Here is a 27,892-nt window from a genome sequence, read left to right as displayed (position 1 = left end):
GTATATTAGATATTTTATTTTGATTGGATGTTTTGTATGATATTGTGGGATATAGTGGGTATTAATTTTAAAGGTGAATGGTTAAAGAGAAAAAAAGAAGGGGAAGGTGATGAGAAGTTGTTGCTGATGTTGCGGTAAAAAGTGTAGGTGAAAAGGTGAATGGTTAAAAAGATGGTCTAATACAAGTACTAATTCTTAATTTTTGGCACCACCCCTTACTATTTGGCAATATTTGGCACTTTTTGGCAACAATAAAGAGAAAAGAAGAAAAATTACAAACGGCTATAGACATTGTCTTAACTTGTCAAATTCCAAGTGGGCACTACACCCTTCACCTTTATGAAAATTCTTTAACAATAATAACAAAAAAAGTTAACTCTAACTATATGTTCCATCTTTTCTTCACAAAGTATGCTCTATTTAAACCAACAAATACATAAACAGAAAAAGAGAGCAACATTGGCCTCACAGATGACTTGATACAAGTAACTTTGATAGTGTGAAACATTTGCATCATAAAATTATGATATGATTATCTTCCTGACCCACAGTCGAACATGAGATCTGTTTGCAAGTATCATAGAGCCAATGCTATGCCTTAGGTGTTCATCAGATTCCAATTCGTTCCAATATTCTTCCTCATCTAAGTACCAAAGACTGTAGCATCCGCTTAACTCAAACCCTTTATCGATTTCTTTCTTCACGGCTGCTAGTGTTGCTGATGAGACTGGGAGGAAGAATGTGATCATGTCGTCGACTTTATTTCTTGCTTTTATGGTCAGAATCTCATCACATGGAGAGGTTTCACTGTTAATGCTACTGGCGCATTTTTCACTCAACTCCGTTTGACTCGTGCACAAGTACCTTGACTTTCTCTTCAAAAGCCGGTTTTGTCCATGCACTTCTGTAATGCCAAGGAGAAAATTGTATTAATTTCTGTATAACATCGATCGAGAAAGGGGGGAAAAATACAAGTTTGCCTCTGATAATCGAAGTAGTGTAGAAAAAGAGATATTATGGTTACCAACGTCTTCCAGTGTGCTTCCAAATTTTCGTTTGACACCGGTTATTGAGGTTGTCTTGCAATTTAACTCTGAAGACGAAGTGCATTCCTTGGCCACCAGTCCCTTTCTTCCTACCAATGTTTTTGATAATCGAGATAACTTGATTCCATGGAAAAACTGAAAACATTTAATTATGCTTACAGTAGAGTTCTCAACATCAACAACACGTACTTCATCACCAAGTTTAGCACCAAAGGAAAACATGAAACTCGGCAAACACTGCTTCAGTGTTAGTAGCAGTGATTCCAACAAGATAAGATAGTTACGTCTTTGGGGCCATAAAAATTCAAATGCGTAATCAACAAGATCTCCAGTGTGGGTGCTCCTCAAGCATATAGTTAGGCAACTACATTTATTATTGGCAGGGAGTAACAGCAATGGCCCGCTATCACTCAGTTCACTAATATTTCGGTAGAAGACTGGTTCATGGACTTGAAGCGTTCTTCCGGAAAGTCCCTGTCCAATTTTCAAAGGAAGCGTGTCGCAAGTATCATGATAATCCATAAGGGAAGAGAAAAGATGAGCATCATCCAAATCAACACAATAACCACTCAATTTAAGTGCAAACATTTGTTTCCTTGGAGTGTCCGATGAAAAGAGCACATGATTCTTGTCCTCATAAGAGATCCAAACTTGAGCATAAGTTAGGTGGTGCGATTCACAAACAATATCTAATGCATCTTCAATTTCATTAGTAGCATGATTAAGGCCGCATATAGTCTGTTTCATGAGAGCAAAGTAATTACATAGATATAGACGATGAATTTTAAGACACATATCATTCATAGAGCTGAGAAACATATTACCTTGTAAGGACGAAAGTGTTGTACCACAAATGTACACAGGCCAACTGTCTGCATATATATGTACGGTAAGGTTCATGTGAGAACTATTAACATGTATGAACGTAGATAATTATAAGTACAACTTGACAGTTCATATGCGAATGAATATGTTCACATATACCATTCACATATGAACATCAAGTTATAATATAGAAGTTCTCATGGTTCTTGCAATTCAAATGGTTCTCGCATGAACCTTTATATATATATATAGAGAGAGAGACAGAGAGAGAGAGAAGGGTAAGCAAAGTGGATTATAAAGCAATTACAAGATGGATGAAAGTAGCACTAGCCTACATGATTAACACATGGATGCATACATACCTCTAGTACAGATTTCAAGTAATTGAAGACAAGAAGAAGACCTTTAGATGACTGCTGCTTCATACAACACTCAACAACACCAACACAACAAGAAGAGCTTAGAGAAGAAGGAGAATTAAAAATAGGCATACATAAACAGCAAGTGAATCCAGATTTCAAAGCAAAATCCAACAACGGACACATATCTTCCTCCTCTTCCTGGTGATCAACCACACTCCTCAGATCCATAACTAGCTCCGGGAAATGGTTCAGGAATGCAGTGACGGCAGGTGCATAATCCATTTTCATAATATCATTATCATTATCATCATCATCATAACTACGAATAATAGTATAGTGATATCCTATGGAGCATTGCCTATATGCTAGTACATTATCATTATTATTAGATTCCCCAAGTTGAACAAATGGTTGATTGAAAGTTGAAAGGAGACATCTCCCAACTTAGTCGACGACTTCTTCATCTTCATTTGTTTTAGGTGTCCAAAATTGAAGTAACCCACCACCACCACCATTACCATATAACTTATCACATACATTACCAAATACATAATTAATTTTCTTGTAAATAATCTGCATTTAAATTAAAAAGAAATGAAAAGAATGGTATAGATAGGACAAGACAAGAAAAGAAATTATTTACCTAAAAGGCATTTTCGCGTTAAAAGAAAAGTGAAAGAAAAGCATTAATGACTTAATTATATTCTCAAGTTAGAAAAAAATATATCATTTTACAATTTTACACTAGAATACTACCGGCGCAATGCACAGTTATGGATATTTCTCGAAAATTTAAATTTGGTGTTACTCAAATTTAAAGATAAATTTATGAACTTCAGTGATGGTGGCGAGGCAAAGCAATCGAAGTGCTCTTGTGCAGGGGAAAGGGTAGAGTACTTAAGTCACATTATTAGTAAGGATGGGGAATCCATTGATCCTACTTAAGTAGCAGCTATTCAAGAGTGGCCAACTCCCATAAATGTTAAGCAATTGAGAGGTTTCTTGTTTGTTTAGAATTTTGGAGTCCATTGGAGTTGGGATGCTTAATCGGCCTTTGAGCAGCTTAAACAAAGCTCTTAGCACACCTCCAGTTTTGAAATTACTGGATTTTGAGAAATGTTTGTAGTGGAAATGCCGAGATGGATGCTTCTTCTAAGGGCATTGGAGTTCTTTTGATGCAAGAAGGTCATTATTTGGGGCCTTCACCAATAAGCTATTATCTAATCAACAACAGTCAGTGTATGAAAAAGAACTTTTGGCTATAATTTTGGCTGTAAAACATTGGCACCACGCTACTTCTCACTCTATAAACAAAATTGATCAAAGAAGTTTGAAGTACCTTTTAGAACAGAAAATTAAGGATTTGCAATTAAGGAGGGACATTATTATTTTTTGCCATGCTTCTCCTGTTGGTGGCCACTTTGGTGTGGCTCCTACATTGGCAAAATTAAGAGAGCTATTCTATTGCAAGGGTGCTACAAGAATGTCTAAAAATTTATCAAAGAGTGTGCAGTCTTGCTAGCATACTTTTGCCATTTTGCTAGCATTATTTTACAGCTAGATTGCTTGGTTGTTTGGCATATAGCTTGTTAGCTTGCTTGGTTTTGCACAGTTTTGGCATATACACTATATATAATAATTCCTTTAGTATTTATAGTCGCCGATATATACCCATATTATATATGGATATTATCTCATCTTGACAGGTTTCGCATCTATATATACATAAGAAAGAAACTTATAACTTTTAAGAGTACTCACAGAAAAAAGAAGCAGCTGATGATGGATTTTGATTATCCAGGCGAGTCGTATCCTCTTCACCCATTATTGTCGACTTGGTGCCCCTGTTGAATTTGAGTCACAAACCCAGACGAAAGCATCCTTTATACTCGTAGAAAAACAAAGAGCAGCATCTATGGTCCCTCCAGCTACTAGTTTGGTGGCATCCATGGTCCAATTTAATGGATCCATTTGCTCTCATCCGTTATGGGTGACATGTGTCCTTCATGTGAAGGGTAAAATATAAATAGTACTCCTTACGTTTCATTAGAACGTCATGTTTTAAATTTTCAAAGTCTAACTTTTTTAACTTTAACTTTGAATAACTTTTTTGTGTTAGATTATAGGGTTAAGTGTCGCGGAATGTATTAACTTTGTACAATAAAATCTATAAAGACAAAAACGATTGAAATTGAAAATTTTAGTTAAAAGAATAATACAAAAATAAAAACGTAAAATAAACAAACTCACTCACAACCTTTGTTAAATTAGGCGACCAATAGACAATATCAATTTAACATAAATGCTATATACTTCAATGCAGCTAGAGAAATAGACCTGATTTGTAGCAATTTTTGTAAATCTCGTTAGCCACTCAAATAACATCTAACATTTGTTAACATCCATTAGGAAAAATAACGTAACTTCCTGTTAGAGAAAAGGATGTGATTTGTGGCAGTTATTCTAGCTTTCGTTAAACGCTTAAACAAAAGTTAACATCTGTTAGTGTTTAATACAATTTTTGATATTTTTAAAAGTTGGGGACCATTATTGTAAAAGTATTTAACGACATGAACTACATTTGTCAAAAATATTAAAATTGTTTAACGTTAAGAACCATTGCTGTAAGAGTATTTAACGGTGGGGACTATAACCTTCAAAAATGATACGCGCACCAAAATATGAAAGTTAAAAATGAGAATAAAGTTTGAGTTTTCCAACAATTTTAAACGAATGGTGCAACAATGAGATTGAAAAAAAAACCCAGAACTTAGATTACACATAGATAGCTTCAAAAGCATGACATGAATTATGGTAATTATGATGTAAGAAAGTTGTAGTTAATATGCAATCTTCATAAAAGCATAGGATTTAAAGGTAAGAAAAGGAAAACTTAAAAATCTGCTCTATATGATGTAATACATACAAAGAAGAAAACATCTTTGAGGAATTATTTGTAATAAAAGACAAAAACTCATCATCATCTTCTTTCCTCTCTCACTATCAACACCAGCCAAACTTCCGGCCACCCTCACAGCCTTCTGTCGTCGCTCTTTTTCACCATAAAAAACTCCGGCCATCATCACCAACAACAATTAGGGTTTCATCTTTAATCACAACCACAGAACCGTCGCCGCTGTTGCTGCTCCGCCACTCTACCGCCGTTGTTGCTGTTTCGTTTTCTAGCCACCACTACACGACTCATTTCGTCCCTCTCTAGAAAAACCCTAATCTTTTCTTTTTTCTTCTATTTGTCTCTCTCTCTCGCAGCCACACACCACCGGACTACTATCACCTCACTACGGTTTTGAAAGAAGAAGAGACATTTAAGCTTCAACACAAGTCGTTATAGTCTGACCACACTCGATTATCATGTTTTTCTCTTCGGTTTTGGTAACCATAGTGGGGTGGTGGTTCTCGGTTTCTGAGGAACTTTTTCGGCGGTGGCAGGTGGTGGCCGACCGGTCAGAAATGATGGTCGGAGTTGTGTGGGAGAACCCAAAGTTTTTTTTTTAATCCAGTATTTTTATTACAAATAGTCACTGTGGTTATGAACTTGACGATTATACCCTCATGTGCAATGCATCTGAGGGTATAATCGTCGCAAAACTAACGGTTGTTAGTGTTAAGGACGGCTGACAATGAAATAGAAACGTATAGGGACACTTACTGATAAAAAAAAAAAGTACAAGAATAAAAATACGAATCAAGGAAACCACATGGACGATTTGTGATAATTTCTCTTATTTAGAGAGAGAGAATTTCTCGGGATTTTCATCGCCACCAGCAGGTTCTTCGAGCTTTTACAAAACATCAAACCCCTTAATCTCTCTCGTTAATCCATTAATTCGGATTACAAATTACCATACATTCAACCTTATTATATTAATTAAAAATGTATTATCCCCCTCTCACAAATACAAACCCAAGTTCCAATATTTATTTATCTGTATCAACTAGTTTATTTGTTGATTCTATATCAGGTATGTCCAGATCCTTGTTCGGCCTTTTCTGATTATTATGTCTATATCCATCGTTTTTGATTAGTTACGTTTTTGAACTTAATTAACTCCTAATACCTGTTTTGGTTTTGTTTTAATATATCAAATCTCGGCTAAATTTCCCCGGATCACCAGATTTTTCATAAAACCCTAATCTTGCTCGTTTTCATTTATTTGCGACAAATCCTCACCTCTTTTTCTTTTTCCCCGGTGATTTACTTGCAAGCCACCATCAAGTTAATTTAAATTTGACTCCAACTGTCCAATGGCATCAGAGCAATTTATTTTCCGGTGAGAATTGCTTCCATCCTCTTTTACTTAGGTCTTTTACCCGCATGATGTGCGGATGCTAAATTCATTTTTCAAATTTTTTTAATATTGACACCGTTAACCAATATCATAGCTATGTGAGATTTTATCTACAAGTGAGAAAGAAGCTGCCACATTGTAGTTTGCAATGATTAAAAGAAATGATTTATCGACAATAGGGTTTATAACACAAAAGTAGAAACTAATAAAAACCGCAACTTTCATTCCCATCTACATTCGCATGAAAAAAAACATAGCGCATTTATTTATATTATAAGAATGATTTCATCATATATTCTAAAAACACAGCCACTAAACAATTGTCATCTATGCACCATAGTATTGTACACACATTTGCGTTTCATATGTTATGCACGATATCAGACACTTGTAGTTTGGCCTTAGATAGGTCAAAGTTGTTACATGAATCATTGTTGGGTTTAGTATTTAGAAGTGAATGAAACTTTTATACTTTTATTATAGTATGAATGTAACTTATATTTGGTGCATTGTAAGAAGAAACTTTCAAAAATTGTTCAAATAATGTAAAATTGTATACGTGGCAAAAGATATGAGCTGCCACGTGTAAGTTTCTGATTGGTGCGTATAAAAATGTTACGTTATTTGAACAGTTTTACAAAGTTTCTTCCTACAATGCACCAGATGTAAGTTTCATTCATACAATAGGAAATGTGTAAAAGTTTCTTACGCTTCGGGATACTAAACCCATCATTGTTTTATTTCATGCTACTTTGGAAATGGCGGTAGATTTTGATTTCTTTGAACCGATGATAGTTTTTAGTTCTCATATGATACATGACACATGACCAGATGTCATCAGCATTTGGTATTTTATTTATTTTGATTGTGTTATCAGTAAAACACTTTTTGTGGATCACCACTACACATGAGTTATGCAAAAGACCTCCATATTGGTATAGAAATGAATATATTCTGGTTGTGTATTATACTTGATGGGTAAATAATTGAAAACCGGCTAAAAATGAAACTGGTCTATATGTCAAAATGGTTATGGGTACATCACATTATCTACACAACTCAAAAAGAAGTATTCTGGAGTTCTGGGGTTGGGGCCAACTTCAAGCGATATGTTCTTACTTGTATAATATAATTCCGTTATGACCCAATCCCATCTTGATCCGTCACCTAATCCGCCCTGCCGCCCATTATGCCACACATCTAAGATAAGCATAGTCTGGAGAAGTTGATGTATGTAGCTCAAGCCTCCAATTCAATCACTCTCCCTTTTCATGCCCAATTCTGTTTAAAGACATAAATAATACCCGATAAGCGTATTTAACTGTTTAAATGAAAAGGCAACAGGAATTTACCATCAACAACACGAATCAAAGATATTTCTACTTTCAACTACTCATATATCTGTATATATAATAAATTCACATATATATTATTAAAACTAAAGAATTACCACAAAAGAAACTAATATAGAAAATAGGAACACAAAATCTCATCATTACATTTCAAGTACACAAAAAATAAGAAGGTAGGTTAACCAAAACTAATCATTCTCAGAATTATGTTTCTCATTTCTTCCTTCAAACTCAATCATTCCCCAATTCTTTTTTTTTTGTCTCAAATTTATTGTACTCAGCTATACCCTGCCATTGTTGATAATATATCAAATCCTAAACCAAAAACACAAATAAAAACAACTCATTATCATAAAAACATCTGTAGTATATATAAGGTGAAGAAAGAAACCAAAAGATCTCCAAACTTCAACAAACTTATCATAAATGATGGTACAAAATCAGGGAGCTTTGGTTTGGTTGTTTAATGTAAAGGTAGGAGTTTTGACCCGTTACAAATGGGTTAATTTTTTGTTCTTTTTGATCTCATATGGCCACGGTTATACAAAAACATTCATGAAAAAAGGAAATTGGTTAAATGGCCCGAATGGGTTTCAGACTCGGCTTTTATGAATACAACCTTCTAGATCACTATAGTCACATATGTAGATTACCATTGTAACATTATTATTTTGGCGATAAACTTTGACGTTTTTGAAAGGTTTTGTCGATGAACTTTGACTTATTGAAATTTAATAAAGAAAATCAATGATTTCACGCCATATCTCTACTGGGTTTTTTTTAGTCATTAATGATGTCCATAATCTGGATTGGTAACAACTTTGCATCATTTGGTTTTTATTAAGTGTTCCAACTTCCTTTAAGCTTTTGTGTTTAGTGGTAAAATGGAAATCTCCATTTTAAATATCTATTACTATGAGTTTATCTATTAGCAGTATTAATATTAAAGAAGTATATGTTGCTCTGTAATGACACAAGTGGGGAGTGCAAATAATGAGTCAATAGATAAACTCATAGTAATAGATAACTAAAAACGGTTAAATTTTTTTGTTTTGTTTGATAGTCTATATATGTTCTTTCTCTCAAAATCTTGATTATGGGGGGAAAACGTCATATCGTTCAATTACAGATTACACACACAACAAACATCATGACAGTACTTTCAGTTTTACCCTAAATTATATAAACATCATGAATTGCTCAGCTTTTCAAAGTTTGTTGTCTGTTCTCAACTACTTTTATACGCTTTTAATCGTAGTGACTTTTTTTTTTTATAATAAAAATGAGACTCTAAATGCTTCATAACTTCCTCCCACCAATCTCAATTCTTTTAACCACCCAACTTTTATCCATCATCATCTGAAACTATCATGGAAGATATAACGACAGTGGTGAAGGAGATATGCAAATAGAGAGATACTATGGTGGCATAGATATGCAGATAGAGATACTTTGGTGGCATACAGCCAAAAAGATCAAAGTCGAAATCAACCCACCTTATTATTTTACATAAAGTGAGATTATAAATGGAAGAAGGAATAGATACGACTATATGTATGCGTATAACTATAAAGACAGTACCTTAAGGAGACAAAGTAGAAAGGAAAAGCCTATAATAGTCACTTAAAGACCACGATGAGCAATATTTGAAGCATAGGTCGGCGTAAGGAATTCTAGAATTTTTCAATATCGTCTTTAGTCCTACTACCGAAACATCAAACATATAATAGTGTAAAGAAAGAACAAAAAGGAGAGAAAGAAGACCTGGACGACGCATCTTCTAAAGTTGATCCAGGTTGGTTAATTGGTGTAATTCAGTTTTGGGCACCCGTAAAACAACATGGGAGGCGAATGCTCACAACTTGCAATCAGCCTTTTATTTGTAACTATTGTGATGATGATATAGATGTCCCAAGATATCAAAAGTATAGGTTACTTTGTGAGTCGTATCGATATAATCTTGATGATGATGATGATCAATAATTTATGAATGACAACGTCCAGATAAAGATGATAAATGGTCCACCTGCCACCGCATTCCTTAACCATTTGCCAGACGTAGTTGTGGATATGACTAGTCTTAAAGGGTCGTCTCCATTGATAGATGCTGCTTTGGATTGTGAATTGACATGTTATTTTATGCTCCCTGTTTTTTATCCCTCTATCTCTCCCTATTGTGTTGGTGTTGTTGAGTGTTCTGTGGAGAATTTTGAAGTTTTTAAAATTTTCCAACAGGTGAAACATGCACTAAAGGTAATACATACATGTGTGTGTATATATATATATATGTTTCTGCTACGTACAACTTGTTATGAGTTTCATCTATGTAATTGCTAATGAATAATGACATTTGATCTACTTTGCCTCTTTACTTGTCTTATATGCAGAGTGTTCATCTGAGTACGTTCGGTGTACAACAATGTTTGTTAGACAAGGTAACTAAACCATAGCTCTTTGTCTTTGAATGCAATGGTTGATATTATAGCTAAGCAAACAACCATTTAAATCTTGAGATGAAATACTTATGTTACGTGAAAGTTTAGAAAGAAAAAAGTGCTTTACAAACATATGAAATTTGTCACCTTTTTTTCATTTGAAGTTATTTGTCCTAGAAACCGGATGCATGTAAAAAATTTATCACTCTTGTGTATGTATGCAGAGTATACCCCGTCTCAAACGCACCACACATGAAATTAAATTTGCCTTAGAGATTGTTTGTGAATCGCATGACTTGGCTGCTGCTCAAGTGTGGATCCCTTATGAGAATCCGAGTTCTTTGGAGGGGATTCAAACCAATAAACAAATGTTTGCGGTCAAATACATCGGCTACTTTGCTGATTTGGATGATGATCATCTTTTGTCTGCCGTTAAAGATTATTATGACACCTGTGATACGCTTCCTCTGAAAATCAGGCAGGGTTGGGAGGACACTTGAAACTTATAAACCACACTTTTGTACCGATATCTACAACCCTGCTGCTAATAGTGAAATGTGGAATAAGAAGCTATTGCCACTGTTGAATGCAGTTGTCTTGTGATATGCTTAAGGAGCATTGACACAGGAGATGTTGATTATGCGTTTGAATTTTTATGGCCCCGAAAGCGAAACTATCTAATCTTGCTGGAGTCGCTGTTTATAACACTAAAGAGGTGTTTGTCAAGTTTCAAGTTTGCTTGTGGCTCAATTAAACTTGGTGACGAGTTACTTGTTTTAGACGTTGAGAATTCTACAGGAAGTGGAATTGGGTTCCTGAATATTCTGGAAGGAAACAGATGGTCGCCACTACCTAAAGCATTGATAAAAGCAAGGAGACAGGTGGCAGAGGATTGCATGGAGGTGAGAGGCAAGACAAATTCAATCCCATTGCCGCAAGAGGAGGACTTGAAACAACAAGATGCTGGAAGATTTATGCAGAAGAGGAAGTTAAGTGACATGTACGACAGTCATAGTGAATCAAATGAAGATAACGGAGCAGATGAAGATTTCTTACCCTTGAAAGTAGAGTATGCGGATGACTTGAAACAACAACATGCTGGAAGATTAATGCAGAAGAGGAAGTCAAGTGACATGCACGACAGTCATCGTGAATCGAATGAAGATAACGGAGCAGATGAAGATTTCTTACCCTTTAAAGTAGAGTATGCGGATGACATGTTCGAGTTCCACCTCCAAATTAATTTCATTAACAACGGTTATCGCTCTTAAGAATCAGATCAACAAGAGATGGGAATTGAAACCTGGGAATTACAAGCTCAAGTATTTGGATGAAGATGAAGATTGGATCTTAATGAATTCTGATGAACACCTAAGAAATTGCATTAGAAGCTATAGAACTGTAAATGGTACTCCTGTTCGGCTGCTTGTGCTGGCATTGGTACCATAGATAGATATATGTGATACAGATTATACCAGTGAGATCAGATATGCCATGTCATTAAGATCAAATTTACTTTTTGAAGTGAGAAATTAACTAGTACTATTTCTTTTGATTTTTTTAAAAGTAATGATAGATCCTCCTAATACAATTTTATAAATACACTTAAAATAATATTATTTGATTCCGTGATATCAAAACATTATATTATATAAATATAACAATCCAAGACTTCAGTTCTACAGCGACAGCTTGGTTTTATTCTAATTGGTTTGGTTGGCTAATAGTTGGCTTAAATATAGCAGTGATTTACAAAACTGAATGCATTGAGTACAAATTCTCTCATGTAACCTTTCTGTTTTCAAACCTCACCTTCTCCATCAATAACTTGGTCGTTGTCAGAGGCTGATACCTTTGGTTTTTTTCCTTCAAGAAATGTAACTTATGACGATGGTTGCGTGAATAAAGATAGAGGATAGTAAAGGGTTTTCATTGTTCTCCGTTTCTTTTCCATTTCCTTTTTAATATCCGTGTATCAATTTACCGTCTTATTAGAAAATTTATCTAAGATTTATTCACCTTTTTATTTCTTTTACTTATTATTTGCTTCATATTCTGTTTGTTCTTTTCATATTACAAGTAATACCTATTTGATATTGGGTTTCATATATTTATATGTTGATATGAATATAATGTTTGTTTTTGGTATTTTTTGTTTCAGGTAATGGATATTCATTATATAATTGATGTGTTTGAGGTATAACAGAATATAGAGAACATGGTTTAATTACTCATACATCATATCGATCTCTTTTTTTTTTATAAAAAAATTGTTTATATATAAACGCAGAGGTATTTATTGTGTATGTCTCAATGTCTGACTGTTTGGATGTGTAGTGTGGCTAGCTGGGTATGTTGTTTGTGCTTTTAAGCATAATTATGCAACAAATGTGTATATTTTTGTTTTGTTAATGGTAAAATTGGTGTGTCTAAAAGTCCTTGTAGCCAAAAGTTGTATTAATTGTGTGTAAAGTGAAATTTTGATGCTAAAAGTTAGTGTTTTTAGGTTTGTTGCTAATTGACTTTTTAGTTATATACAAGTGTTCGTGGCATTTTCACCTTTTTGGATATATTTCAAATGTTATACTTGCACCTTGGTTTTTATGTATTTGTACCTTTCTCTCGGTTTTCATGTTTGTGGGTCTAGTCTGGTTTCATTATAACTGAATTGACAATTTGCCTTATAGAGTAGTAGATTTTAAATGCTACAAATTGTGACGTATTGGTACCTTTATACTGGCAGGTGTTTGATTCATGCGATATTTTACATTTGGTATATGGAGTAATATGAGGTTAGATGGATTTATGTTGATGATGTGATGTAATGATTTTTATTTATTAGTTTGTGATTCTTCCTGACTTGTGAGCCCCTCATTTGTTACTATATTATTGTATATTTCTTCTAAGAGTGCATTCTCGAGTTTTTTTTAAACCATGAGATATGATTTGGCCCTATAATATAGACGACTAAGAGTGCATTCTTGAGTTTTTTTTAAAGGATAGGAAAAGAAAGGATTGAAAAATTTCTCTATTTTGCATTCTTGAGTTTTTTTTTAAAAGAAAGAAAAGGAGAAGAAAAGAAAACAAGGATGTTTTTGAAGTAAAAACTTTCCTCCTATTTTTCGGAGGATTTGGATGGAAAACTTTTAAGTTATGTGTATAATTACTAATTTACCCCTATTAATTAATAACAACTTTATAGGAAAAAGGACATAATTGTAAAATTATAACTTTTTTCATTTTCTTTTCTTTTCTTTCTATCTCAAGAACACTATTAATTTTGTGTTTTCTTTTCTTTTCTTTAGTTTTTCATGTAACTCGAGAATGCCTTTTTGATATATAAAATTTTTCTTTTTCTTTCCTTATCCAATCTTTTCTTTTCCTATCATTTAAAAAAAAAACTCGAGAATATAGTGTAAATGAGTGGCCATAAGACTATTCCCATCAGGGGAGTAAACCTTTGGTCGGTTGGAGATAGTGGAGGAAAAAAGTTATTAAATTTTTTTTACATGAACGAACAAGTCGATGGCGTAAACTTTTGTTTGGAGAATAAATTAATATGGCAAGTTGGCAATTGGCTAAACTTCTACATATTTCCTTTTGACTTGTCCAAATTTTTTAATATAATATGTTATATAACTTTATTTTTAGCTAAAATCATTTTTACGAATTTCCAAAACAAATTCAAAATATATACTATTTTTCTTTTTTTATATATGGACTGTTATATTTATACTATACATTATTTTATTTCAATTTTATTTTTATTTTAATGGGATAAAAATTATTTTTAAATATAAAATGAGTTATATATTATCTTAAAATGATAATTGAGACATTTAAGTTTTTGTAACCGATAATTGGTGATTTGGTACATAGTTGATAATTGAAACATCTAAGTCATTATTATAGAAAAATGAATTTTTAACTTAATTATTAATTATTATAATTAATATATAGTTGGTTGGGTTGTTAATGGAAGTATAAAAATTAAGTTTGGTTGAGTTGGGTAGATAAAAAAGTAAGAAAATAATTATTTAATGAATAGTAATATTAGGCTGGGTTGGGTTGTGAATCAGAATGGTCTAAAGATATTAACTCACAAAGCACAGACAAAAAAAAAAACAATATTGAGTACACATACTACTATTCATGTCTACCCACAACCCCGAATGGTTCACTAAATTAAAACCTCAAAATAGAAATAGAGACATGAATACTCATATTTTTCCAAAGTCACCATCTAAGCTCTGGACTAGCTCATGGACTTATGACGGAAAGCATCATACCACAGGACCACCAACGAAACAAGTAACAGTCAGGTATTATCATAGTTGTTGCCATTAGAGCTCGAACTACGTACATGACCATATATGGTTCAGATTGCCATTGATCCCATGCATTTAACTGTCCTAATTTATGTTCTTCTACTTACCCACTCAAAACTCGTACAAAGTATATTTCTTTTAATTTTAATATTTCCCCATTTTATACATAGGAAAAGGATCCGGCCAGTAGTAAACCATAAGATGTTATCAAAGTGGCCTTTGTCAACAATGCGAGAATCCATAAGAGTAAGTGTAAATTGAAGTGGATCACCGAGTTGTTTGGTCCTGTGGACTTGACCAGATACCACTTGGTATACCTGGACCTTGATGGTGACTGGGTGATGGCAAGGAACCAGCGTGAGTTTGGGCTTCAAGGACAACAAACTCACAATCAGCATCCAGTAGTGATTCCTATTCATTCAAAGGATGATTGATTGATATGTGAGGTTTGGAAAAAATGGTTGTTTTCTTAATTAATAATAGTCACTGACTAGCTAGGATCTGTTGATGATAACTTATGACTAGGATTTCGGATTTTTGTGGTTTTAGACTGGATGCTTTAATATTTGACTTTATATGCCTTTTCATGACGATCTATTGATGATAACTTATAATGACTAGGCCGGATTTGGGATTTGTGGTTTAATTAAGACTGGATATGATGCTTTAGTATTTAACTTTGTATGCCTTTTCATTTTTAGTTTTCCTGAATGATGCTTTCCTTAAATTTATTTTCTTTTAATTTGTCATATTAATGAATCTCATATATGATAATTGATAATCGACATTGGAAAAGATATATGATCATAATTGGGAGATGAAATAAAATCATCATTTTGATCGACACAGTAGGTTTAAAATTTTGGAGAAGATATAAAATTTCTTGTGTTTGTTGCATTAATTGCTCATGGGCTGACAAGTTTATGCAGCTGGTTTTTTTTAAGTCTGGGCAGGCAGTGAGTACAACTTTAATCTACATATAACTAAAAGAAAATAAATACCTTAATTGGTCTTTGAATTGTGTCTTTTGGGTAGTGGGATTGATGGGCACATATTTGCCGATACATACATATATGTATGTGTTTTTTGTGTGTAATATAGATATAGGTCTTAAAATGTGATGGATGGGGGTTAAAAGGTTAGAATCTGGCCGGAGCAAATTAAAGTCGATGGAATGTTATCGACATTTAGGAATACATGGATTGAACATTTTGCCATGAATCGTTTGCTGCTGCTTGCGAGAATTGTGTTGGAGTTCGCCCTACGCTTCCACACACCGATCACAACACTACAGCTTAAAAATAATCGTGAAAACCGAATAGGACGGGCCATCAAATGCTTACATGTTAGATGAATATAAGTTCAAACGAAGAATGGAATGTAAGTATAAAACAGAAATAGGAAAGAAATAAGAAGTATAGACTATAGAGTAGATCTAGGAAAAGCAAGTGCGCGCAGTGGTTTTAGTTTTTGTATTTGGTCGGCAAATGTTTCTATCATTACATATGACACGTATATTTGTAACATTTACGAGGCTATTGCCAATGGCACGCGTGTTTAGATTTATATTTGTAACATTTACGAGGCTATTTTTTTTTGTAACATTCAAATCTGCTTAGAGTTGAATAGGGAAGAACAACAATTTAATTTATATTTTCTTTTTTAGGAAGAAAGTGGTTAGATTTATATTTAATGTGTTTTTTTCCCTTGTATATTTGTTGATTTTGCCCAATCAAACAAAGTAATCTTAATTTTTAAATCACTGGTCAAGTTGTTAGTTTGATTTTAGGAGGAATCTGGAAATCGCAAAAAGGGAACGGAATTGATTTCTTTACGGAAGATATAGCCCGTGGTTAATAAATTAATGTGAAACTGAGGGTATATTAGTCAACAACATAAACTTTCAGTGTATGATGTAAAAAAATTAGTGTAAAAACCAGCTTATAAAAGAAAAACTTGGTTCCAGCTGTCTTTCCAATTTCCATTGCATTGCAATTTTCAATTAAGAAATTTTCGGTGATATAGAAATTACGATAATGACTACAAGAGCCGCTGCATTCTTTTCTGGCCACATCCAACAGCCGTCCCTACAAACCTTATGCTTTTTTATTACTTATGTGTTCTTGGATATAGAGAGAAAGATATAGATTGAAAGGGATCCATATCGTTTTTGTTCTTATTATTATTTGTTGTTGAATATATAGCATAAGGTTGAATAAAATCATCCCGTGGGATCTCTGATGATATGAAACAATTGAACTATGTGTGATGGATTGTACGTGATATATATCATCTATATGACTTTATTATGGTTGTATGGTACAAAAACAAAATCATGACGAATATCCAGGGTTTTAATTGGTAGTGTCCAAGAGGAGTTTGGCTTGATCAGAACTATTATATATGTTTCACGTTTGTATATCATATCCTGGATGATTCGTGGTAATTTGATCGAGTTTTGACAGCAAATATTGAGTTGATTGTATTGAGGTAGATGAATGTTAAAGAAAATAAATTTTTAAAAAAAAAAGTAAGTTTAGGTATGAATATACTATTTTAGTAAATAGTTTTTAAAGTATACCATTTTAGTAAATAAAATTTTCAATTATACCACTTTGGCTAAAAACTCACAAATAAGCATTGTCATATGATTGCATATTTTTTTAGGTCACTTCTACTTTCATGTCTCAAACTTCAATGGACATGAAATTTCATATAAACTAGTTTTTAAACATAATTTTAATTCTTAACTTGGAAATTTGGGCCGCGCGTTGAGCGACGACTTCAATTATTGCAATTACGTTTATTTTACTAATACACTCATGTTAAGGTAGTTTACTAAAATTGAATCCACAACCGCTTTAATTAAAAATCAATACATGTTTTATATGATTAACAATGAAATAAAATAATAACAATAATATTAGTACAAAATAATTATATGTATATACCAAAACATGTTGAATAAAAATTAAGGAAAATAAAAGATTAAAAAAAAAGATACAAAGAAATATATAATGAAAAAAATTCAAGAAAATAGGATAAAAAAACTAAATATATAGCATTTTAAAAAGTTATAAAAGAACAAAATGATAAGTGTGAAAAAGGGTATAAAAAAACAAATGTTAAACAAAAAAAAGTAAACAAATAAATAAGAAGGGCAGAAAAACAAAAAAAATAATAAAAGGGGCAATTTGCAAATACTCAAACAATATATTTATAACACTTAATGATAACGAAAAGTATAAAAAATGGTAAGAGACGCGTGTAAGTGCTAGTTGTAGCACTGCATAGACGAAAGAATACAATATGTATTTCAAACTTATATTTGGATAGATAAAAATACATCATAAGTATGTTGTAGGCTTTATATAATACGTACCTTTTGCAGCAAGAACCTTAATTTGGCTTAATATAAAGATACTATACATCTAATATTTATTCCTAGATATTAAAACTAAATAAGACAATTAATGTGATAAATATGTTGCTTACTCCACAAACTTTATACTTAACTCAAATGCCTAAATGCTTAAAAAGGTTAAATTGTCCCCCGCAAGAGTAAGAAACTAACAGATTATGAACCGAAACACACTATTGGCGAGTCCAACAACACCTGCTGAATTCTGATTGTTAAGAAAGTGTTGACGGATCTTAACATATCAAAACACACAAACTTATATATAAAATATATGAGCTTCGGCTCATTTCTGGATATATGACCTTTATGAGACTCTTCTTGTTATAAAGATATGCCTTACTTGCGTTATCCAAAAACATCCATGTTATTATTATATATACTAAAAAGCATGAATTGGTTTGCGTGCGCCATACATTTTCAACACTTTTAGTCCCTATCATTAAATTTGTTGCAACAATGGTCCTCATCAGCTAACGACTGCTAATTTTTTCCTGCAGTTATAGTCCCTGCCGTTAAATTTGTTACAACAATGGTCCCTATCAGTTAACTTTAACCTTTTAACTTTAGGTTTCTTAATATTTGCCACATAACTTTAACGTTTTAACTTTTGTCACATAACTTTAATTTCTTTTACTTTTAGCACAAAAGTTTGCTTTTATTTAGTTTTTAAACATATGTTTTTCTAACTATTGCCACGAAAGTTTCATTTTTTTTTACTTTTTATGATGGAAACTTTTAACTTTTTGTCACATAAATTTATTTATTTTTACTTTTGGCACGAAAGCTTTGTTTTATTTAGTTTTTAAACTTTTGTTTTTCTAATTTCTGTCACGAAAATTCATTCTTTTTACTTTTTATCACAGAAACTTTTAAACTTTTATTTTTTGTCACATAACTTTTATTTCTTCTATTTCTTGCACGAAATATTTTTGTTATTTCCCCATTTACTTTTTATACATTTGTTTTTCTAACTTTTGTCACGAAAGTTTCATTCTCTTTACTTTTTATCACATAAATTTACGAATTTTTCGTCATTCTATTTTTTGTCACATCACTTTTATTTCTTCTACTTTTCACACAAAGTTTTGTTCTATTTAATTTTTATACTTTTATTTTTTCAACTTCAGCCACCAACGTTTCATTTTTCTTTACTTTTTATCACATCACTTTTCACCTTTTAACTTTTGCCACAAAAATTTCATTTTATATAATTTTCCACATGTTTACATGTTACGTAATGTCTCCCGGAGCAACGCCTAAGGACAAAAAACTAGTTCATGCTAAAGATAAAGAATTTTAAAGTTTAACTATTGATATATTCCATTACAAGATCGGAGTGGGGGGCTAAGCTTTCTAAAGTGCTTATCACCTTATTGGCTTACTCAAAATGCAATAAACTCTTTTTACATTCTGATAGCATTATTTATATATAACAAAGAAGGTAGCCTTAGCCACAGTAAATTTTTCAATTTTTTCTTTTTCATCACTAAATTTTATCTACATGTGTAGATGTTACGTAATGTCTCTCGGGGCAACGCTCAGGAAAAAAAACTAGTTGTATTACTTTTAAACCACTTGGCTCTCAAAATAGTCAAACCACAACACCAGCACTCGTTAGTCAAATAGTAGCAAAAATCAAAAGTTTAAAATGTTACTACTAAGCTACAGCTTAAATAAATGCTTAATTAGTCAAATAGTAGCAAAAATCAAAAGTTTAAAATGTTACTACTAAGCTACAGCTTAAATAAATGCTTAATTAATAAATTGACAGGACCTTACAAAAGATCCCATCATTTAGGATTATTTTGTGGTGTCGATTGTATCTGTCGCAACGCACAGGTACCATGCTAGTTAGATTAGATGAAGATAGATATCACTCGTAATAATTATAGTAAAAATTGAATCCACAATAGTCCATTATATCTAAAACACCTTAAAAACGAAAAAGAAAAGATATAAACTTCTTCTAGCCATGGCTCCTTGTAGTGTAGGCCTCAATGATGCTGACCCCGTAACGGACAATGCCAGATTCCCAAATTTGTCCACTACGATATTGCCCCAACGACTGCGACTCTTACATAACGTTCTTGTTGCATCCTACTTGTAATTAAGCTTTCAGGGTTTTCTATCATTTATGGTTTGTATTAGCGGATTATTAATGAAAATAACCATCGATGAAATTGTGGAGAAGGAAATCAAGAAAGATAAAAGGATGAATTCTTTACAATTTAAAGATCTAGTAACTTGTTGGTTTTCAGGTAATAAGAAATTGTAACTTTGGCGACATTTTCAATCTTAATAAGGTATCCTTTCATGTTGAGTTTCTTTATACTTGTTATTTAATATATGGGGAGAACATGTACTCAAAAAAGAAAGAGTAGTAAAAAGATGGAAGATCGAGCCCCATATGACTGGAACAAAATCATTTCCCATATTGCTCATAAAGCGGTATAGTTAAATCTAATCTGAATTTTATTGTTTTATTGTTTTACAACAACTTTAATATTGGCGTTAAAGTACAAATGTTGCTATTACAGGAGATTCAAAATCACAGAGTAAGCTTAACACGAAGAAAGCTATATATAATAAACCGCACTCGTGATAATGGAAGTACTACGGATGATAAGGCTGCTCAAGTTGTGGTAGTGTACTTTATAGATTGTATGTTTTTTGAGCTGACAACTCGTTTATATATTCTTAAGGTGAGCTATGAGCATTCTTTAGGCGTCTTTAAAAGCTCTTGCAAACGAGTCTGCAAATACAGTAAGGGACAAAGATGATTTTTCAAATAATGACTATTCTAAAGTCAAAAGACCAGGAAAAAAAGGGTATATTCGGTTAATAGGAAGAATGCCGACTGTTAAGGAGAGTGGTGTTTCACATTCTACAGAGCTACAAACGATTGAACAGCTTAAAACTGATTTGCCTACTACAAAAAATGAATTGTCTACTACAAAACTCGTCGTAAGCTTATTGAATTTATTTCAAGAACATATCCCAAATGCAAACTTGTCTGGAGTTCTTAACAATCTAAATTCGTTGGTACATAAATTATATATCACTAAATTCTTATTCAACAATTTATTACCCATGTGGTACCTAAGTATTTCTAAACCCGTGTTAGATACTCCGATTTGTCTTCTACAATCCCAAACAACACTCCTATATGCAACCAAGGATCACCAAGAATTCATTCTAATAGTGGTGATTATTTACATGCCTTTTGTTTTCTACAATTATAAATGTAGAAACATTTTATTAGTGCTTTTAGTTATTTCGTTTTAAATTTTGTCTTTCTTTCAATAGGAGGAAGTAGCTAGTGATGTTCTTTTAGAGAGTTAGAAGAGTTCTATTTTGCATGTGGCCCGGAAAAGATGCTGATCCTAAATGAATTGTGGTATCTCTAATGAGTTTTTTGTTAGGATATTTGAGACTTTTTGTTAGATAATCAAGATGTATATTTTTGAAACCTAAGTTCTATGCACGTCCTAGACATTATTGATGTAATGAACGCGGCTTTTATCATTTACTATATATATTAAAAAGTTTTTATGTTTTGTAGCTTAATAACATGATAACATCGTCTTATAATGACAGAAATCATGTGCACTAAATGCTTTAGACTTGTCAAATGTAACAATTTATTAATGGCACATATTATTTGTCATAAAAGCAATCTCAGTTATTGTGGCATAAAACAAGTGTCACTATAACCATGTAGTGGCACTTTTATGACACATGTAAAAGTGTCACTAAAGATCTTTAGTGGCACCGCTTATAGTGACACATTTTTTATGTGTCACTTCATCCTAATGCAGCTTTTAGTGACGTTTTTTTGATATGTAGTGACATTTTTTTATGCTATTAAATGACATTTTGTTTGTAGTGTACATTGTATTTAAGATAATTAGGGGATGCATGCGTGATCAGCAATATGCATAGTTTACAAATAACACTTTAGATAAACTAGCTCAACTTAATCGTCAATTTTATATACTAGAAACTAATAACTTCCAATTCAATTCTAACAAGTATTAGACTATCTAGTGATCACTATCTAGTCATATGTTATGAAGTGACAAAGTCAGAATTTCAAATCTAAGGTGACCGAACAGTTTATAAGATACCAACACGTAAAATATACCAGTGACTTAAATTGGGCTAGGGAAACATATCTAAGTGTATGTGTTGCTAGGGGCCAATTGACTTTAAACTATATTAACACATAAATATAGAAATAACTAGTTACTACCCCATGCGTTGTCCCCGCGCGTTGTCGCGGAGTATGTTCTTTATACAATAAAATTTTGGCAAATTTATGTCAAATATTCAAACTCAAACTTTAAAAATGACAACTAACCATCTAGCAATGATATTAAAATATTGTAAAGGAATAATAAGTCATATAAAAACACAAACAATAACTATATAAATGCTTTAAATATTTTATGAATGTAAGACATATGCATTATGAAAATTATTATTATTTAAAAACGTTATATATATGTATAAAAACAGAATAAAATAATCAAAAACTAAATCATTAAAAGGAAACATATAACTTTGTGCAAATTATATGATGAAAACCTGAGAACTCGAAAGTTTGGTGTCAATAAAAATGAAAACGAAAATTTTGATATGAGATACAAGTTAAAAGATGAAAACTTTCATTAGAAAAACAACTAAACATCTAGCAATATGTAACACCCCATAATTTAAGGTAATTTACATGAGTATTCTTAAATTATGTAAACTAAAATATAGACATTATGGTATAAAGTTATATCTAGTATATCTAGTATATGCTTGAAGTACCAATCAACTTGTTAGTGCCCTTAGTGTACATAATAAATTATTTTAGGGACTAATTGTGTCACATAGGTAAAAAGTTCTACTAGTTATTATTAAGTAATAAAACATAAGTAGATATATAAATCAAAAAGAAAGTTAAGAGATAAACTATCCTGATAGTTCTTCCACACACAATACGTATACTTGGTGTGTGAAATAGAGGGTGCAAGAGAGTGCTAGAAGGGCCTGGTTTTATAGCTCAAGAACGCAAAGGAGTTAGATTTTTGTTAAATTCACAGTTGTGTTCAAGTCATCTACTCCTCAATATAAGTTCAATCTAAGGTATGCTTTTATCAGTAGTTAAGATTAAAGTAAGCTCATATAAAAACCCGAAGTTCAATCTTGTCAAGATTGAATTTTATCAGTTTAAGATATGACCCGTTTAGTAGTATCACGTTCACTTTGAAAGAAAATTATATTTGGTAAAAATCAATTATACAGGTTTTGTTTTATATTATCAACCAAAGATTTGTAACAAGCTACTCTTGGAATTTGAGTTAGAAAATACATGGATGGTTACATAAACAAAAAGAAGTAATTTTATAGTAAATAAAATTATGTAGACAAGGTGTTTGATGATATGCCTCAAAGAAAGCTTGATTTTTAGAAATGGGTCATATTAGCTAGGGAATGTTTTAAAGCAGTGAGCAGTAGACTAGAGAGGATAGATGATTATATTGTAACCTTCCATGACATGTATATATATGCTTTATGTATAGGATACAAGAGATCAATCAAGTTTCACTTAATAGCTAACGGTGATCATAAGGTGAGTAACAGATAGAATAGAATGGTAGGTAATATCCGGAATGCATCTAGATATGTATGAGGATATGTACCTATCACATTATTAGAAGGTTACTATATACGGGATTGATCTAGATATCTCTCGTATGAGTATGCCGTTTATTTTATGAATGTTGAATGCATAGAATTACTAGAAAAGGAATTCCTTACATACTAGAATGTGACTCTGAATTTGTTTCAGATCACAACAGAAAGAATTATAGATTATGCATTCTTTATATGCTAGAACCCGTTTACTCACTAAGTATTTATACTTACCGTTATATATGTTTTTCTTTTTAGGTGAGACAAGTGGAGCCCGAAAAGATCCAGGGAAGGGTATAGCTTAGCACTAGCGGTGTTGCTCGTTGGATGTGTAACGAGTATCTCTTATGCCTTTCTTTGAAACTAGTTACGCCCTTTTTGTGCAACTAATAAAGTTGCAAGTTTAAACCAGTTGATAACAAGCTTTTTGAACAGATTTCATCAAGTATGTAAGGTCAGTTGTAAGTAAGTAGAAATGTAGTTTTGTATCAGTTTGTACAAATGGTTCTGGTCTGAGTCTGATCCTAGTCCTAGTTCTGGTCATTTTGAAACTAGTAGAGAGATGGTATGTATACCCGTTGTAATCAGGCCCTTGTCCAGCTTTCCAGTTTTTAAAACCGTCATGTATGTGTGTCTTGAACCTTGACAGTCAGATTGTATGTAAATAGTTCCACTTATGTAGTACTGAATAGATGTCGGGGAAAAGATAAAAGTCGAGTATACTAGTTATAAGATTAAATGTTTCAGCAAGTTCATTGTACAGGATAAACTAGTCATTGTAAGTCCCCCCGGTCACTTCGTGAGCGAAAGAAATTTGAACAGATGGTTTGTCCAACTCATATTTTTAGCTTTGATCATAAATACGAGCTGTATATATAGGTTCTGTATAGTTTCCCTTGGTGACCCATGTCAAAAGAAAACCACCTGATGCTTTCGTCTAGGTTCTACTTCAGTTTGTGGTCATAAAATGAGAAGCAGACATTTAGGCAGCTTGGGGCCGTTTTCATTGCGAGTTCAAATTAAACTACCTGATGGTCTTGTCCAAATTTATATAGCTTCAGGTCATTTAAACAGAAGTCAGTTTATCCGTTGGTCTCATATAGTTACAATTGGAGATTTATGTTAAAAAGCTACCTGATGGTTTTTGTCAAGCTATATTCTTAATGTACATCACAAAATAGCAGTTATTTTAAAAGAGTTTCCCTTAGTTTATCCGTTGGTCTCATATAGTTACAATTGGAGATTTATGTTAAAAAGCTACCTGATGGTTTTTGTCAAGCTATATTCTTAATGTACATCACAAAATAGCAGTTATTTTAAAAGAGTTTCCCTTGGTGGTCTATATCATAAACCACATGATGCCTTTTGTCGAGGTTATGTTCCAGCTTTTGGTCATAATATGAAAGTGGCGTTTATTAGTTAGCTTCATATATTTTTCATGCTTGTTCTTGTCTAAACTACCAGAAGGTTTGAAAGAAAATTGTTTCTTACCAAAGTCGATCAAGTGGTCATTTTATGGGTTTCAGATTAAAACTATCTTCTCGAGTTTACGTATAGAACATACTCTTCTGCTGGTGGTAATTAACGAGTCATTAATGATCATAGTCTGTTTTTACACGTTTTTATATATTACTTAAAGGTGATGTTTATGGCAGAATATTATACACCTTAAGTAAATGGTCGTTTACCTTATTATTATGAAAATTAATAGGTAATAAATGTTTTTTTTTTTAAAAAAAAACAAATTTCTCGGGCGTTTCTCAATACAATAAAAGTAATGTAAAAGAATATTAAGATGTATAAAAACATAAACAATAAGTATATTAATGTTTTAAATGTAACATGAACGTAAGACTTAACGATGATAAAAGTTATTGTATAATGGAAACGCTGTATGTATAAAAAGACAAATGAAAATAATCAAAGACCAAATGTTTATAAGTAAAACGGTAACTGTGTGAAAGTTATTTGATTAAAACATGAGAACCTAAAAGTTTAGTGTCACGAAAATGAGAGCGAAAACTTTTATGTGGGGTAAAAGTTAAAAAAATAGAAATTTTAGGAGGTTAAAACTGAATTTAATTAAAGTTAAGGGATAAAATCGAAATATGGTTAAAATTAATGTGCTTTAAAAGCTTGTATATTCCACGCATAAAGTACTTGTACATTCATATAGATTTTTAGTATATATACTAGATTTTAGACCCGTGTCCAACACTGGACACGGGTTTACGATATTATCAATATTGGATCTTCATACATTTAAGTTATAAAAGCTTATAATTTTGAAGATATACGGTTCTAAGTGTTATACTTTGCAAGTTGTAGTACAATAATCACAGATTCGTTACTGTCATAATTAGCTGAGACATATTGATGGAATTGTTTGTCGTAGTCATTCCACAAGGTAAATGCTATAATAATTTCTCTCTAATAGAAGTTTTTGAAACCAGTTATACTCATAATGTGATATTATTATAAAAGATAGTTAATAATTAAAATATAAACATACTTGTGATCTTGTACTTGACATTCAAGTATATGTACTTGATCATGATGCGAACTCATAACACGCATAGGTTTATTTTCAATCACCTGTCCTATGATAATTAGATAACAATTATGATTGTTTTCATATTCTTTGATAACAGTTAGAACTCTTGATTTGAATGACAATTGTAACTTCAATCATTAATACGCAAAACTAATATATAAAAAAGGAGAAAAGTATGTATCTTTTTTATTGAGAGATAAAATGAATCTTGAATGGAGTTCATATTGATTTGGATTTAGTATTCAAGTAACCTTCTGTTGTAAATTGTGATTTCTTCTGTGATCGTCCCATGTACTGTGATTCCTGTTGTGTTTAGAATAAAGATGTTGTATATCGTCATCTGTTATTATGTTTGAAATATGTACCCAAAGTTCAAATTGTGTTTATATTAAATATTAATATTTAAAATTTATAAAAATCTAATCAAATATTTGCTAATAAGTCATTAGGTTTGAAAAAAATTTTGTAAACAATATTTCGAATTCATACGTTGAAACTTGTTTAATTAAATAAATAATTGAAAATTTTAAAAAATTCCCTCAAGTTATGGCTAAAAATAAATATAAAGTAAGTATTAAGGGTTAAAAAGTGTAAATTGATAGTGTAAATTAATGAGACTTTTTTTACATATTAATATAGATATTAATATAATAATATATTTGGATAATGATTATTACGAGTAGTATTTTTAATTTATAGTTAATTTAAATGATGACATAAGCGAGAGTCAATTTGATGAAATTAAACTATTTGATTGGTTAATAAGTCATTAGTTCTAACTGTCTTATAGTATATATATATATATATATAATACTATAAATATTGAGTTTTATAGACATTATGAGACCATCCTTAACAAAAGTATTGACCCTATATAGCTCCGCCACTAGCTATGCAAACACAAATGGCTCGTTAAAGTTAAGTAACATGATTGACACATAAGGATCCAATCTATTTCCTTTCAAACCCTAAACATAATTTATATATATATAAATCAACATATATAACAGTACGTAGTTATGAATTTTATAAACTATTACTAGTATATATATATAGGTAATATCAAAATCCTGTTTATCTATCTGTACATACAAAAGGAGGTGCTGGCTCATAATAAAAGGGATCAGCAGGATGCTTCCACTTCTTATACTCCATCGGCTGCTTTTCCGCTGCAGACGCGACTCTTCTTGAATCCTCTCTTGTACTACTACCACTACTACAAGTGACCATACGGTTCGTATTTTCAACAGGTGACAACAAAGGAATCGCCACGTTCCAACTTGAGACCGGACTTATCTGTATCGACGCCGGTGCTCTCCGCTGTAGGCGACTCGGTTTCCGGTTTTTGGTTGATGATTTATCGGCCATAGTTATATGTAGTTTAGAGTATGTTTTTTGTTATTGTTTTGGTTGTGTGGGTGATGTGTATATATAATAAAAGGGATGGCATGTGGTTGGCACGTTGACATACAGTCAAAAGGATGAAAGCCATGTTATGATGTGCGGCTCGGCTTTTTTTTTATAAAGTTTTGATATTAACAAATCATTTACTTCGTTCATCAAGACTTCACTTTCTT

The 27,892-nt window shown here is 32.1% G+C and overlaps 1 protein-coding gene and 3 long non-coding RNA genes across 7 annotated transcripts; 3 read left to right on the top strand and 1 right to left on the bottom strand.

Annotated features, from left to right (window-relative positions):
- Window positions 1-296: 296 nt before the first annotated feature.
- LOC122584845 (protein NLP6-like) lies at window positions 297-4,141 on the bottom strand. Of its 4 annotated transcripts, none has more exons than XM_043756912.1 (5): window positions 3,995-4,083; window positions 2,234-2,302; window positions 1,871-1,918; window positions 1,025-1,784; window positions 297-904 (listed from the first exon to the last, which is right to left on the bottom strand). In XM_043756912.1, the coding sequence occupies exons 2-5, from the start codon at window positions 2,294-2,296 to the stop codon at window positions 522-524; spliced, it is 1,254 nt and encodes a 417-aa protein (XP_043612847.1). In that variant the 5' UTR covers window positions 2,297-2,302; window positions 3,995-4,083; the 3' UTR covers window positions 297-521. The 4 variants fall into 4 exon arrangements, with proteins under 4 accessions (XP_043612847.1, XP_043612846.1, XP_043612845.1 ...); XM_043756911.1 differs by having other exon boundaries at window positions 2,234-2,467; window positions 3,995-4,013; XM_043756910.1 differs by lacking the exon at window positions 3,995-4,083 and having other exon boundaries at window positions 2,234-2,869.
- Window positions 4,142-12,109: 7,968 nt separating this feature from the next.
- Window positions 12,110-15,304, top strand: LOC122586105. Its single transcript, XR_006321875.1, has 4 exons — window positions 12,110-12,255; window positions 12,492-12,527; window positions 13,074-13,122; window positions 14,829-15,304. It is a non-coding gene; the product is annotated as an uncharacterized LOC122586105 (long non-coding RNA).
- A 5,131-nt stretch (window positions 15,305-20,435) lies between these two features.
- LOC122597732 lies at window positions 20,436-21,463 on the top strand. Its single transcript, XR_006323451.1, has 3 exons — window positions 20,436-20,527; window positions 20,617-20,721; window positions 21,386-21,463. It is a non-coding gene; the product is annotated as an uncharacterized LOC122597732 (long non-coding RNA).
- Window positions 21,464-23,038: 1,575 nt separating this feature from the next.
- Window positions 23,039-24,252, top strand: LOC122586458. The gene is made up of 3 exons (XR_006322013.1): window positions 23,039-23,212; window positions 23,650-23,699; window positions 24,020-24,252. It is a non-coding gene; the product is annotated as an uncharacterized LOC122586458 (long non-coding RNA).
- The last annotated feature ends 3,640 nt before the right edge of the window (window positions 24,253-27,892 follow it).

This window comes from Erigeron canadensis, chromosome 1, assembly GCF_010389155.1.
Source record: "Erigeron canadensis isolate Cc75 chromosome 1, C_canadensis_v1, whole genome shotgun sequence".
Classification (NCBI taxonomy): Eukaryota; Viridiplantae; Streptophyta; class Magnoliopsida; order Asterales; family Asteraceae; genus Erigeron; species Erigeron canadensis.
This window is presented reverse-complemented; position numbering and strand designations above follow the sequence as displayed.